At 33.3% G+C, this 14972-nt stretch overlaps 1 protein-coding gene across 1 annotated transcript; it reads left to right on the top strand.

Annotated features, from left to right (window-relative positions):
• The first annotated feature begins 4347 nt into the window (after window positions 1-4347).
• Cyp4aa1 (Probable cytochrome P450 4aa1) lies at window positions 4348-14972 on the top strand. The gene is made up of 5 exons (XM_017628792.1): window positions 4348-4362; window positions 13098-13269; window positions 13509-13889; window positions 13956-14025; window positions 14096-14972. Exons 1-5 carry the CDS (start codon window positions 4348-4350, stop codon window positions 14970-14972), a joined length of 1515 nt encoding a protein of 504 aa, XP_017484281.1.

The following is a 14972-nucleotide window of genomic DNA, read 5'->3' as shown; positions in this document are numbered from 1 at the left end:
TTGGAATTTTATCTTTGAAACGCCACACTTTTCTTTGAAATCGCTTTATTAGTTCTCGTGCAATAAGCGTTTTTGTGAAGCTCTAAAAATTACAACTACAACATTTGAACATAGCCCCCATACCTTAAGGTAAGACGTATTCTACGTCAAAAAAAAAAAAACAAAGATTCCGACGAACGGATAACCTCCTCCTTTTTTGGAAGTCGGTTAAAAAGTCAAAAATGTTTTTAAGTACTTATTAAAACAAAAAAAACACAATCAGGTTATGTAGGAAGTGATTCCTTGGCGCTCACGTGAATTCTTGAATGTTTTTCCCAGTTTTTTCTCCACTTTGTGGTTTACATTTTTTAAGGGACCATAATGGTTATGATCTTTATAAAAAAATTATAACTTAGCCGTTAAAATTGTATTCCTATTTTTCGGATCAAATGTAACCGTTATTTTATGATTTTTATTTTTTCGATCAAGAATAATAATTATTTTTGGCTTTTATTTTTCCATAAATTTTTTATCGTTATTTTTATTTTTTTTGTATGTTTATATATATTTTCGAGCAATTTTTGATCCTTATTTTTTCTTTTAAATTTCTTAGAACAAAATAAATTTTTATTTTAAAATTTTTAATTTTCCACTGGCCAAATGCTTATTTAATTTCACTAAAACAAAAAAGAATTAATTTACAGTGGGTTATCTGGTTATGTGATTATATTTTTTATTCAGTCTGCAAATAAAATTGGAAAATAAAATTCTTTAAACAGGCAACCCAATAAACAGCATGATGTGAGTACGTACTTTATGTTATTTTGGTTTTGGTGTCGCTAATGAAATTGGGTAACAATTGAAATTAAATTCATCTTTTAAGAGATTTTCTAGTACATATAAAAATTTTTTTTAAACAGTTTGAAGCAGCAAAAGCAAACTACTTTTTCAAGCAACAGAAATAATGAAAAATATTTCTTGTGATTTTTCTTGAGAGCTGTAAACAGCCCTTACACAAATAAGTTTTAAGCAAAATGCGCAACCGACTTAAAATATAATCACTACCTATGTGAAATGGCTATATGTTCACAAAAAAGTCCCAAACTGAAACAAAAATATTGAGAGCAGTTTGAACGGGAAAGAAATGAGAACAAAAGGTTCGAGAGCGTTTCCGTAAAAAAAAAAATCGGACTTTCGGAAACGTTTTCAAGTAGGATCAAATAAGAACAAAACTCTGTGAAATATTCTGCTAGAGAACAAAACGAGAACAAAAGCTTTGAGCACTTAAAAGTAAGAAAGAGAGGGGCGTCTGCCTCTTGGGATGAAAAATCGTTTCAGTGAGCTGAAATCTACAAAAAAGGACTCTGATGAGGAGATGAGGTGATCTCCGAAATAGCATCGAAATAGTATCGACAGGAGAGCGATTTTTTTTTTACTTAGAATTATAATAGGGTTGCCACCTGTCTAAAACACTATCTTTGTCTTTATATTAATCTTTGTTTTTGCCTTTATGTTTATTATTTTCTTCGTCTACCTATTCTCCTTCAAGTTTGCCCTTATATAAGTAAAGTGTAAGTAAGGTGTTTAAATTTACCTTGATCCAAATTTTAGCCTATATCTTCACGCATCATTGGTTTTGATTTTATTTTTATCTTTGCCTTTATCCTTTTCTTCATCTATGTATGTACTCACCTTCTGTTTTTTTCTTTAACCTTTTATTAGCACGTTTTTGTTAAATTAGTACGATTTGCATACATTTAAGGAGCACTTATTTCCGTCCCATGCGTTTCCGTGTGCAATTTCCTTTGAATTTGCCAATTTTCTCCTAACAAACCCACCGCCACTAAAGAAGTTTTACTTTAAAAAGGAGGCAACTCTCTTAAAACACTTCAAAAATTGTGTTTCTTAACACTCTTCACATTCTAATATGTCCTTTAACTAGTCTAGGTATATACATTTTAATAAAAAATTTGACTTTTCAAACAGGTGGCAACCCTCTTTTAAACGTTATAAACCTAAAACCTTCTTATATATTTTTTATTTGACATCCATAGCGATACATGCTTCCATTTCCTAATTCCCCAAATTATATTTCAATGCGAATTTTCAAACAGGTGGCAACCCTCCTTAATGCAGTTTCGAAAACCCCTGTCAATGAGACCCTCATGATGAAATAATTCATTTAACTTAATTTTAATTTGACAGCTCACATTTGAAACTCGAATGAACGGTGCTTATCTGATGGCATTCAAATTATATATTTACTAGCCGGCCACTTCTACCGCTTAGACTTTGTTGCTTTTTCCATTTTTCCTAATAAAATAATCATGGTACAAAGCTCATTAAAAATATTAAAAAATTAAATGTTAATAAGCCATAATAACATTGACGAGAACTACGATTGTTAATTGAAAGCCATCGAAAAGCTGGATTATTCCAACTTCCGGATCGTTTTTGATTAGGGTGAACTATCTGTCCATTTATGGAACACTTTTTCATTTTCTGTGCAAGCAAAGTTCGTGTCTTAAGTCTTTCGTTTACTTAATTTGCACAATTATCTTTCAGTTCTTTTTGTTTAATTTTAATATTCCAACATTTCAAGCAAATGGAACGCTATGAGAAAAATTTTATTTTCGCTTCCATTCTTCGCGAAAAGTTCAGAGAAAATTTGTTCCCGTTTCGTTCTTTGTGAGAAAAATTCGGAAACTTTAGTTGCTTGTTCTCAGCATTACTGTTAATGGGGTTTCAGCATTTGTTAAAAGCAAATGTGTCATTTCGCACACACTTGTACATACGTTCAAATTCATAACTACATAAATCACGTTGCCTAAGTTATGCAGCATTTACTACTCGTTGGCAGTTACTTAGTTCAGCGTCTTAGTTATGTTTTATTAAATAATAATTTATTTTTATTAGTGTTCAAGTGTCAATTGCAAATGCCAATAATGGAGCAGCGATTATATGTAGGCAAGAAAGACGCTTAACCGAAAGAAATACAGCAATAATAATGCCACACATATGTATGTATGTATGTATATGTACCTAGACATAAGTAGATATGCATATGTACGAGTATGTATGTAAACAAATATCTACTAAAAGATGTCGGGCTGCACATAAGTCAAAATATACAGAAAGTAGCAAAATGTGTGAAGGCTCAGAATTTTGCGGAAGAATATACATATATGTTTTTTAAGGTATTATTTGCCATGTATTAACTTAACAACTAATCGCTACTTCTATCTAAGTAAATAATAATAACGAAAGAACAAGAATAATTCTGCGAATAACCGAATAGCAACCATACACAATTCTTTCTAACTTACATATGTATATATTTTTTTTTTTTTTTTCGTCCAGCAAATACATACATACATATTCCCATGACACTGATCAGTTTCATTATCATTGCCATTACCATTGTCATTGGCGCTGACGTTGCCACAGCCAATATCACGTTCTGGTTAATTTTTGTTTACACTTGAAATTGACATACAATTTTTATTCAATTTCAGGGAATGCAGAATGATCTTTTATATACTCCAGCTTTTTCGGATTGTTCCTAACACAGTCAATAAGAAAGTGATACACATACATATGTACATACATACGCGTACATATACATACTTATTTAACGCCTGGCGAATTATTCAAATGTGCTTTTTATATCTCTTCTGAATTTAATTTATATACAAATAGGATTATATTCGGTTGTTTTTGCAATTACAAATCCATCTGCATACGTATGTACATAGGTATCTACATACAATGTAAATAGGCACGTTCTCATTGTCAAAACAAATAAATCCATACTGTACATCTTATTTTGCGATTACTGCGATGTACACAAAATAAATACATTTCATTCGGTTTAATCAGTTGGTATACCTTAATGTAAGAAAAAAGTTAACTTCGCGTCGGTCAATTTTACACCCACAAAAAATCAACATATCCATTCGCGCAGCCTAGGACCTATAATAGTAAAACATCGTTTTTAGTGTTTCTCTTTGACGTCAAGTTTTTTAAAAAGGACTTTGGAATTTTAAATTAATTACAAAATTAAAAAAAAAATCAGTGCAATATATAATACTAATACGGTTATAAAAAAAAAATAAAAATAAATTCCGTAGAATTAAACTAAATAAAATTTTTCGGTCGATAATGATGAAGAGATATTGAAAATGTCCTTTCAAAATTTTCCTTCAACATTTGCTGTATATATTAAAAAAATATATATATATATAACCATATACATATACTAACAAATACCCGGCTGCTCCTTGAAAGTATTTTGGTGTTGTTACTCCCTCTCAATACATACATTTTTTTTTCAAATTTTCCTTCAGCTTTTTATGGAAGGAAAAAAACATGACATGCGGCAAGGTAAATATTTAATCAGCGACATAGAAATATTTAGAACAAAGAAAAAACAAAGAGAGAATTAAATAGATTCGTTTACGAACCAAGTAGGCCAACAAATACGATTTTTGGAAATATCTCGACTTAGCCCCCATCACGTCAGATTCGAGGTCATTTGAAGGTCGAGTTTAGACTCGTTGAATCCGAATGCGGGGTCCGTTAACCTCCATAATTTCAGTCTCGAGGTCATCAGAGGGTCAAACAGGACAAAAAATGTATTCCATTAAAATAATTTTTTTTTTGTATTTTTGTCGCTGAATCCGAATACGGGGGTCCCTTGATTCTTCAAGGCCATCTAGAGGTCATGCCAAGGTCTGAATTTTCAGGTTTCTTGAATGAAAAACCTTCAAATGACCTCGAACCTGACGTGATGGAGTCTAAAAGCATAGACAGACGGCAACGTTGATCCGGATTAACGCCGCAATTGATCTGATCAAAATTGTGCCTTGACAGACGGCAGTAATGCGGATTAACGAGCCGCGACGTCGTAGGTTCGAATCCCACGGCCAGTAGAATATTCATTTAATTTTTTTTATTGATTCAATTATAACTTCTACATTTTTTTAAGTTGTTTTTAGTTAATTCTTTTTGACTTTTTTAGTAAAATTAAACTCTTAAAAATTTAAATTAACTAATAATAATATAAAAAATCTGAAATAAAATAAAACAAACGAAAATAAAATAAAAAAACAATTATATATATATAAATCAAATCAAATTTAGAAAAATAAAAGAAATAATAAAAACAAAATTTGTGTTGCAATCGCTCCAACCGAGGATCGAACCTGGGACCTACAGGCTTGTAGTACGCAGCTCTCACCACCGCGGCTACCGCGGATGAGGCAATCGGTTGCTTTATTTGCTCAGTTAGCATAGAACACAAAGAAACTGCAAAACTAGCATAGACATCCACCCTGTCGTCGATAATGCAGTCACCGAAATAAGTTCGTATTCATTTTAAATTGGATTCCTATTTGAATTAGTATTAGTGACTGCATTACTCTCTGAGTTTTGGTCAGTGTTGTCATCGAAAATTCCCTTGATCCGACTTAAGTTTGGGAATTAACTCTAGGACTTAATACGGCTCAACTGCAGTTAATGACCGAGATAATTCTGAATTAACGAGTTGATCCAGATCAACGCTGACATCTGTTTATGCTTTAACAGACCTCGAATTCGTAGAATAACTTAGGGATATAGAGATTTGGATCAATAAATATGCAGAAACTTCTTTTTGTTAGCCTGTTTTGAAAATAACAGTTTCTGCATCCCAAACCGAATCATAAAATAGGATCAATTATTAAACTACATGTTCTCTAAAAATTTTAAAGTCTTGGTTTCAAAAATAGGGGAGATTTCCACTTTTTAAAAAGGCCTATTAGCAGTTTTTGATTTACTTTTTATAATGTTCTTTGCTTCTTCTGTAAAATAGAAAATTTGCTGGTTACGGTCTTCGTGAATTAAGGTAACGATGTGTACCTAATTTGCAATTCTAAAATACATATTTTCTTTAGAATTTTTAACAAGAACTTTTCCATCACATGCTTTCAAATCATTTAAGCATTTGGGCTAGATCCTAGAAATGTAAACGATGAAATCTTTAGACTCTATTCATTTTTTTATTGAACCTCAAAATAACTCCAACATTTATAACTGACTTCTATACTTGATGCGCCAACACACCCGAATAAGACCTGATGTTTGTGCAAAAATCTCAAGAAGTTGTGTATTTAGCTGATAACTAAAAGCGTTGATAAATGGGTGTTTTTAAATAGACTTCGTATATAGAAATATTTTATTATGCAAAAAGTTGCTTAGAACTCAAGTCAAGTAAGCACATCAGTGATGGCACGCTGAGAGCTAATTACGAGTAGAACAAAAACTTTCAGTTAAAAATATGTGTGCACAAACATATGTATGTGCNTTACATTTTTGTCTGCTGGTTTTGTAAATGTTGTTGAATTGCCTTCAAATCGTTATGACATAGGAAGCAAAGATGTACCAATAAAAATATACAACAACCGTATGAATGTCGTTAGAACTTGGAAAGATAGCGACAGCTGAAATAAAAAGTGTTACTCCATGTTACAGTTTTGCTCGTCACTGTATGTACATACATAATATAGTAAATAAATTACTTTAGTAAAAATAAATTACCGAAATAGGTCGGATAATAAAATGTAACCCTTATACTTTTATGCGCTAATACGTATGGGTTGGTGAGTATAAACATTTTTCGTTATAGCTATCACGTATGCACCTATGTATGTATGTATTTTCAAATGTATACTTAAAAACATAATTGTATGTTTTAATAATATACTTTAAGCCAAAATAAGTAAACATTTGTAAATTTATTTCATATCTACTTATTGTCAAGAGTCCAACGTAGTACTTCGGGAATAAAACTCATTTTGCGTGTAAGTACATGCGTACATATGTATATAGATATGCAAGACTGTATACATGTATTCTTCTAACTCATAAAGCTGAGTAGACGGGCAATTAACTATTTAAGGTCAAGAGAATCAACGATTAGGGAATTACTCCGAGGCTCCGGAGCATTTGTTCACTTTCTTCTTTGGCACTGAATAGCAAACAATTACTTGAACATACGAATATAATGTACTAAAGTTGTAATTTCGGATGTATGTACTTAGGTCAACAATTTAAAACAAAAAAAAATAATAAATTTGGGTCTCAACATCATCTTTATTTTTGACGCATATTTATTTATACGTGCGTATAAACAAATTAATTTCAATATAACGTCTTCATGGCCTAGAATTTGTCTTGTGCTGCGTTTCAATTTTTATTTAATTCTCACTTAAATTTTTATGTAAGTGAAGAGCACAGGCCACTTAAATCAAAATGAAAAAAAAATAAAATTGATTGGTGAAACCAAAAATTCAAAAATTAAAATCATCTGCACTTAAATAAATCTGGTGAAATGCAGCCTTAATGAGCCAAATATATTTAGTTACAATTGTGGTGAATAGACAATTAAAAAGTTTCGATAACCTATAACAGATTTTGTAAAAAGGGTTTAATTTTGTGACATCAAATGAAAATTGTGGGTATATACATGCCGTGGATACACCAAATTCTTTGTAAACTTTTCTGTGAACACTTGCGTCAGTGTTCTAAAAGCCATGTAAAGTTAGCAGGGCCCCTGCAAAACGAAAAACAAATAACATAAAAATCACTTAGATGGCAGTTACCTACCTCTGGCAGTGCTAGTATGCAAGAAGCCAACTTAAAAGAAGATTTATCCAGACTAAGTATCGGCTAAAGGACACTTTCAGACCACACTCAGAGGAAGTACATATTCCAAGATTTCGTCCCATCTTCAATCAAGTGAGCAGTGGCAGTTGTTTCGAAGAAATATCGCCTATAAAGCCAAAACCTTTCACCAAAAAAGAGTTTAATGATTTTATAAGGGAACTAGAATTATTTAAAAATATATCTTCAGAACTATTCGCGTCTCGATTAAAAGAAAAAAAAACTTATTGACGTCAAGTACAAAAAAAGAGACGTCCTATGGTACAAAATTGTTTTATGTTCAGAAGTGCGAGGCCTTATTTTTGAAATGGCAGAATATCGTTGAACAATTTCTGGTCTCAAAAGATTAAAATATATTGCACCTTGTGCATAAAGCTGGGCCTTTGAAACAATTTCTTAAGACACTCGACAAAAATGCGTGATGCGTTTCTTATATAATGAAAAAATTTCGATGGCCCTTAAGTAAAAATATTAATTTGGAATGCGCGCGAATTCATAAAATGTACCGTAGTACAAAAATAAGGAAAAGTCGGAATTTTAATGCTACCACCCCAAGGATCGTGTTATACCGGAAAAAATGTACCCATATTTTTTATATTGAGTTAAAAAAAAAAACATTTCGAGATTGCTAAAAGAGCTCAAAGTAACATTAAAATTCAGGCTATATATATAATTTTTTTTTGATCACCCCAATGTATAGTTTGTTTTTGTATTTCTCAAAATTGCCCTTATAAAGGTAGACGTTGATATTGTCCGATATTTTTTTTCTAATTAGTGCGATGAAAGCTGGACGTGGTTATTGAAATTCTAAATATACATCTTAAATGTGCATCCCAACCAATGTTTTGTCACAGTTTTATCTCAGTAAGTGCAGGCCTTTTTGTATGTTTAATCGAATATATATTTAAAATTTCGAGCTTTTTTATTAGATTTATTAGAAACACTTTGAGTAGGCAGGTGTATAGCCCACTCACTTTTTGTTGAAGAGTGTCACTAACCTTCGAGCGAAAGAAGCTTTCAAATTTAGCAATAAAGGCCCAAAAACGGCAACACTGATATTTTTATGAGCATACACACAAACTTACATATGTATTGGAGTATGTACTAATTATTGCTTATTATGCAATAATACGCCTTGCGAAGCATTTGTTCACCTATATACCAACAAATTTTAATGCTTTTAGTATGCCACCTTTTCGTCAGCTTTTTCCAATTTATCTTTACAACTTGTATTGTATCAGCTGTCAGCATAAATGAGATGCCGCATAAAACCGCTAAAACATTGTAAACAAACTTGACCTGTCAATTGGAACAGTGCATATGTGTGTAGGTGTTTAAAGAAATGTTTTGTTTTTAACTCTTATATGGATCAGTGCGTGTCTATACTGGCACCAATATGGTTTGCAGTACTTCGCCGCTCTCGTCAATCCTTGCGATCAACCTTAAATATGTGCTCCCAGATCACTGTACATACTCCTGTTTTTCAGGCCAAGCAAAGGTAGCTGCCGTTAAGCTGCTGAATTGCGGGACGTCGCACAGTGGTCCAATTTGCTTTAGTAGCATAATTCAATTACTATAAAAATTCCAAATAGTTTTTTTTTTAATCAACAATTGAAAATTGTTGCAGTGTTTTGGAAATTCTTATTTTTCTTTGAAAGCAAGTGTCCGACTGCAAAAATTTTCAATTGTTGATTAAAAAAAACTATTTGGAATTTTGCAACAAAAATTACACAGTGTACTGATCGACTACAAAACTCGGCGCTGCCTGAATATCATTAAAAAATATTAGTGCTGGTAAATTCGGTGCCCACTTGAGGAAGCCTTACCCAGCTATAACTTCTACCAAATGTAAATTATTGTTTTCCACAAAATTTTTTCATTACAAAAACCGCCTCAAGTGCAATAAAATTGTTGAATATAACTGTGAACTTTTTAATCTGAATTTTAGACAATTTCTAATAAAACAAGTCCAAGTTTTAAACAGTTAAAAACCGCGTTGATTTTTATTAATGTTGTTTTTTTTTTTTTGGTGACCGCTTTTGCGGTTTTTCACATAACAAGTGCAATTTATAAATCAACACTGATTTTCCAGTGATAGTCCACTGACCAAAAAAAGTGCATCCTGTTCGATAACTCTCAAAAGTTCATTAGCTTTCTTCATTTGAACTTTTTGCAGAAAAGGTCGGCTTACCAAACTTAGAACACACAATTTGTCATAAGTGTATTTGAAATTCGAGCCAATCTTCATTTGTAGTAAGAAACCGCTATCTCTTTCGGAAAACTTTTGTCAACTTTTGGTCCAATTTCTGAATCAAGCTTTGCACATATTTATGATTTCAGTTTATCAAATTTAATTATATCATTAAGCTATTGGGCCTTAAAAGTACTCAATCTTTGTTGCATGCCCGGTTTAATTTTTCACTTTTTGCTTACTATGAATTTTGGATATAGCTATGCTTATATGTAGCCATATATATATATATATATATATTTTTTCGAACAAAGTTGTATTTACGCTTAAGTAGACTATATTTTTGCATATTAAATCAAAATTTTATTGAAAAATGACAAACAAAAAATTTTTATGAAAGTACCCTAGCTTTGCAAATTTGGGACACTGTGCGTCGGCAAGGTAGGTGGGCGGCTGCTCTGATTATAGTCTGCTAAAAGCTACTAACAACTATATTGCCTTATGTAAGTCAATTTATTTAAGTATTTTTGATCAAAATTCTTCAAAATCTGTACTTGATATTCCACATACACATTACTCTTATGTCACGCGTCAAAAATTAGTAAGAAAACAAACAAATCGCGTTACCTGACGCCGATTTTAAATAAAAACATTATAAATCGTTATTGTCAATCATAGATGTCAAAGCGGTGATGAGTCAATAACAGGTACTCGTACTAATAAATAAGCAAATGTAAACAAAAATAACGAAATGCATTTGAATGTTTTGTTTCACGTACACACAATTTCAAATGGCTTTATGAACGAAATGTAGTGGGTTTACTATTGTTGAGGCAACTATTGGCACGTATTGGACAATAAAAAAGTACGTTAGTCGAACATTTTTAAGTCCTATTGAACTATCCAGTCTCTCTGTTTTCCTAAAAAAAATAAAAATAAATAAATAAAAGATTAGAAGAAAAATAATTAACATCGCACGTGCTGAAAAACCTAAACGATACATAGTTGAGTATTTTCATGTATAGAAAAATTACTAACACATATTCAAAATAAAATCGATTACTAGATACCCCCATCTGCGTATTAAGAAAATCGCCCAACAAACCAATAGCAAGTGGGTATTATAAATAGTAAGAGTACACATGTCAATACACTCTTAATGGCATAATGAATTGGGCAAACACCCGCAATACTGTTTCCTCGCTATCACACACACACACACACACACACACACACACACACACACACACACACACACACACACACTTTGAGTGTGCTTTTGTTAAAATAATTCATTTACACTTACTCAATGGTTGAATTCTTCTTAAGTTTCTAGTATCATTTTACGAACTACACGCTTATACATGCTAAATACATATACATATCGTCGTTTGAAGTATAAAACCGCGTATGTGAAGTTACATAAATTATTTAGTAGAGAGTAATAACACTCTTATTTCAAAATGGTTCTCCCTTTTAAAAAGCAATCGCGTTTAAATTTTTGTCAAAAAATGTCTGTTACGCGGTTTTTTACTTTAAGACGCTTGCTATTAACAATAAGAATTCTAACAAATTGGATTTTCAGCCCATCCTAATGTGCATACATACATTCGTAATATATTTATATAAGTACAGATGTATGTATGCAGTACAACTATTATATACTTCTGTAAACAATTTGTTTTCATTACGAAAAGTCCAAACTTATTTACAACACGCTTTCAGCAATTATTGTAACTAAGTAAGTATTCCAATTCACTTTTCTTCACCTACTGTCACTGACCGAAACATATTTGGTTGTGTTAATTTAACTGTTTTGATATAAATATGTACTTGCGTACACACATATATATGTATATCTAACTACTTTTCTGTTTATCTTAAACTTACTAATTTTTTAGTTGACGCCAGCTTTGTTGTTAGTTAGGCGATTTATTCATAAAACTATTTGCGGGAATATCTCATAAACCGACTGCAGGAAAATACCTTCTCTTCTAATCGAATTTAAAACATTCATCGCTTATGAATCCCTACAAGCAATGCTGTGATTCATTTTCTAGTTTATCGTTATCTATGTTTTCGACCTAGTCGTATACGCAACATTTACACATGTGTGTACATATGTATGTATCTAACGATTTATTTGTTTTTGCATAACATCTTTTGTTTGCCGTACCTACCATACATTGGTAAAACTAAACATAAAAGGAAACATGCCCAATAAATTTATGTAAATACATACATATTTATGTATTAGCTGACAGACAACTGGAAGTTTTTTTAAGTCTTCTTTCTAGCTATAATAATAATATTTTGGCGATCACACTTTTGCCAAATATATAGCCAAATTAGCTATAGACAAAAAAAATAACATTAAAGTAATGGCAAGTGTCCTCGAAAATTTTACTAATCCACGTATTTTTGAAAATGAGAATGTACATCTATATGCTCACTAGGATGCATCACTCTCCATACAAAAAAAAAAATCGGTAATGTTTCTCAATCGAAATCATAAAATCTATAAACTTTTGAAACCTCTGCCAAAAAACTATTTCAAAAAAATATTTAGATTTAAGTGAGCTAGACCAATTTGAGAACGCCTCTAATCTAGTTAAAAAAAAATATATATATATATTTTCCAACTATCACCTCGGATGATTTAAGCTTAGAAAACCAAAACAGTTTAAAAATTTGGCAACTGTTTGGTAAGTGGCCCAACTATTTCGGGGTATTGCGCCAAATTTAAGTACACTCTGAACATCGGTAACTAGTTCGCCATTGTGGTTCCTGCAGGAGTACGCCCTGGTCTTGAAACCTTCCGTAAGTCACCTAACTCTCTGGTAAAATTTTCGGGCATTCTTCCTGTCGGCCAGCATTTCAAGCTCTTCGCACTCACGTATTTCGGAAAATTAACCATTTTGAGAATAATTTCCTTAATTTCCAAAGGCACCAACCAACAATTATTTTTATTTATTCAAAGAGTATCAAAAACAGGTAGGGCTTTTTAAAAAGTGGCATTCAGCTCCGTTATTTTTGGTACTAACAGTTTTAAATTTATACCGAAGGTATATTTTAATACATCCTTACAAATTCTGTGAAAAACGCAGTCTCGAAAAAAAACTGTTTATTAGGGCCTTTATGAATTAAGGTATCGATAAGCTTCTAAATTTGAATACCACTTTTGCATACTGAAATAATTTAAAAACCTTCATTCCTCTTTTTCCAGTTCGAACATGTTTCTCATTCAGAATTATGGAGTTTTGCCACTCTACTCGTCATCTCGCTATCTTTGTACGCCCTCTGGGACTACATTAAAACGGTGCTGCTCTCACTGAAACTATCCGGCCCGGTAGCATTGCCTATACTGGGAAATTGTTTGATCATAAAGGAGAAAGACAGTAAGTCACATCCGCGGTAAATTCCGTTTCGCACCTTCAGGTGGCTGATTAATCGGTACCCGGTTTACCGAAAAAATATATATATGAAACCGGGTGCCGGCATGTGGTAAAGATCCACATAAACTTTGAGCAGACAATCCGGCTGTCGATCAACTGAAAACCGGAGCGTGTGAAACGGCAGTAAAACTCTCTGAAATTAATTATGCTTAATTTTTAATCACAATCGTTATACTTTGCAGTGCTTGCTAAGCGCGTGGCAACAGCTTTTGGACTCTATGGACCTTTAATACGCATTTGGGTGCTACTCTTTCCCTTCTTCGTTGTCCTCCAACCAGATGACTTACAGGTCATACTCTCATCGAAGAAGCATACGGAAAAGGTGTTCATCTACAAATTGATGCACAACTTCCTGGGCAACGGTTTAATAACTAGTAGTGGCGAAAAGTGGAATGCGCATCGAAAGTTTATACAACCTTTATTTCATCTAACGATTTTGGAGCGCTTCATCGGCACATTCGCAGATGCCTCGCAAGCGCTCTTTGAAAATCTGCATGCATCGGCCAGTGAAGAGATTAATATCGCCAAATTTATTAATAATTGTGTTATGGATATTTTAAATGGTATACCTTTTGAAACAAATTTGAGTTTAATATAATTTTGATTTAACCTTATTTTTCTTTGTACAGAGGCTGTTTTGGGCGTACCAGTAAAACGAAAGGGCGAACGAGTGGATATGGAACAGTCGCCGTTCAGACAGTAAGTGAAAAAGTGCGATGACTTTTAGTTGTTACGCTACTAATTGTAACATTTTCTCCCCATTTTATAGGGGCAAAGTTGTTGTCAGTGAACGCTTCGTGCAGCCGTGGCTACTATTTGAGAGCGTCTATAAGTTTACCAAAATCGCCTCAGAGGAGCTAGATCAAAAGAAACGCCTCGATGAATTTACGCGCAAAATGATCAAATATCGCCGGGAACTAAGCGCCAATGGCAATGGCAACGGGCGCAAGTGTCTGCTAGATTATATGATTGAAATCTCCGACAACAATGCCGACTTCACCGAGAATGATATTGTCGACGAAGCCTGCACCTTTATGTTGGCCGGACAAGATTCAGTTGGTGCTGCTGTGGCTTTTACGCTTTTCTTGCTGGCGCAAAACCCAGAATGTCAGGAAAAATGTATTGCCGAAATCAATGATATATTCATGGGCGATCAACGGCCGCCCAATATGAATGACTTACGCGACATGCGCTATCTGGAGATGTGCATCAAAGAAGCTTTGCGCTTGTGTCCCAGTGTGCCGTTGATGGCGCGCAAATTGGGCGAAGAAGTACGCCTGGGCAAGTATACATTGCCTGCGGGCAGCAATATTTTCATTTGTCCCTACGCCACCCACCGGCTGCCACACATTTATCCTGATCCTGAGAAATTCGAGCCGGAGCGTTTCTCGCCGCAGCGCAATGAAGCACGTCATCCCTATGCCTATATACCATTCAGTGCCGGACCGCGTTACTGCATTGGCAATCGTTTTGCTATTATGGAAATGAAAACAGTCATTTCGCGCATATTAAGAAGTTATCAGCTGTTACCGGTACCGGGCAAGACCTCATTCAAGGCAACATTCCGCATTACATTGCGCGCTTCTGGCGGTTTGTGGGTGCGGCTAAAAGCACGCGAACATCCACTGGAGGATTATGTGCAGTAG

The sequence above is a fragment of the Rhagoletis zephyria genome, unplaced genomic scaffold (assembly GCF_001687245.7).
Source record: "Rhagoletis zephyria isolate East Lansing unplaced genomic scaffold, Rhagoletis_zephyria_1.1 Rzeph_scaffold_00078, whole genome shotgun sequence".
Taxonomy (NCBI): Eukaryota; Metazoa; Arthropoda; class Insecta; order Diptera; family Tephritidae; genus Rhagoletis; species Rhagoletis zephyria.
The sequence above is the reverse complement of the archived record's forward strand: the minus strand, read 5'-3'. Positions and strand labels throughout refer to the sequence as shown.